The sequence below is a fragment of the Mus pahari genome, chromosome 8 (assembly GCF_900095145.1).
Source record: "Mus pahari chromosome 8, PAHARI_EIJ_v1.1, whole genome shotgun sequence".
Classification (NCBI taxonomy): domain Eukaryota; kingdom Metazoa; phylum Chordata; class Mammalia; order Rodentia; family Muridae; genus Mus; species Mus pahari.
The window spans coordinates 56,797,763-56,798,871 of record NC_034597.1 but is presented as its reverse complement, the minus strand read 5'-3'; the positions used below and the strand labels follow the sequence as shown (position 1 = coordinate 56,798,871).

Here is a 1,109-nt window from a genome sequence, read left to right as displayed (position 1 = left end):
ACTTTATTATAACTGACATATTTGCTGCCTTTAGGAATTTAGTTAAGATGATGGCAACTTTTACTCCAAGAAAGAGGAAGCGATATACACTGGATGCTGATAATGATGATAGGTAAGTCTTAACCTATATGTATGCACTCTTTTAAGAGTGAAAAATCCAGGGCTGGTGAGATGGCTCAGTGGGTAAGAGGACTGCTCTTCCGAAGGTCCAGAGTTCAAATCCCAGCAACCACATGGTGGCTCACAACCACCCGTAACAAGACCTGACTCCCTCTTCTGGAGTGTCTGAAGATAGCTACAGTGTACTTATATATAATAAATAAATAAATAAATAAATAAATAAATAAATAAAATCTTTAAAAAAAAAAAAAAGAATGAAAAATCCAGTCTTGCCAGAGTCTATTACAGAAAATTTATCATAGGGTATTTTAGTGGCTAATCGGGAAAAATACACGGAGAATAATTTGTATATCTTTTTTAAAAAGCTATTTGATGCATGTTGGTGTTTTGTCTGCATTTATGTCTGTGTACCTCATATGTGCAATGCCCATGGACTGAAGTTACAGACTGTTTGTGAAGGATCTTGTGCAGGGAATTAGTCCTGGGTCCTCTGGAAGAGCAGCCAGTGCTTTTTAACAGCTGAGTCATCATCCCTTCAGCCCTTTGGTGATTTTTCTTTTTTTTTTTTTTTTTTTTTTTTTTGTTTTTCGAGACAGGGTTTCTCTGTATAGCCTTGGCTGTCCTGGAACTTACTTTTGTAGACCAGGCTGGCCTCGAACTCAGAAATCCGCCTGCCTCTGCCTCCCACGTGCTGGGACCAAAGGCGTGCGCCACCACACCCGGCTGTGACTAGGTGTTTGTTTGGTTTTCTGTGGTTGTTGTTGGTAGTTTTTCTTAATCAGTTTCTTGTAACCAGGCCTGGTGACTTAGCTTGTGATTCCAGTCCTGGAAAGCTCAAGAATTCAAGTTTATCCTTGGCGGCAGAGTGAATGAGTTTGAATTTGAGGATAAGCTCTGCTACGTGAAGCACTCTCTCATAAATAAATTTTCCCTTGGGTATTTATTTGCAGTCACTTATTTAGAATCAAGATTTATAAAAAAAAAAAAAA

The 1,109-nt window shown here is 38.6% G+C and overlaps 1 protein-coding gene across 1 annotated transcript in view; it reads left to right on the top strand.

The window, feature by feature from the left end:
- Positions 1 to 1,109, top strand: part of Esco2 (establishment of sister chromatid cohesion N-acetyltransferase 2) — a 16,352-nt gene that overhangs the window by 1,207 nt on the left and 14,036 nt on the right. The window contains exon 2 of the mRNA XM_021203830.1: positions 35 to 112. Coding sequence (XP_021059489.1) covers positions 48 to 112 — 65 coding nt within the window. The 5' untranslated portion in view covers positions 35 to 47. The remainder of the gene's footprint in view (positions 1 to 34; positions 113 to 1,109) is intronic.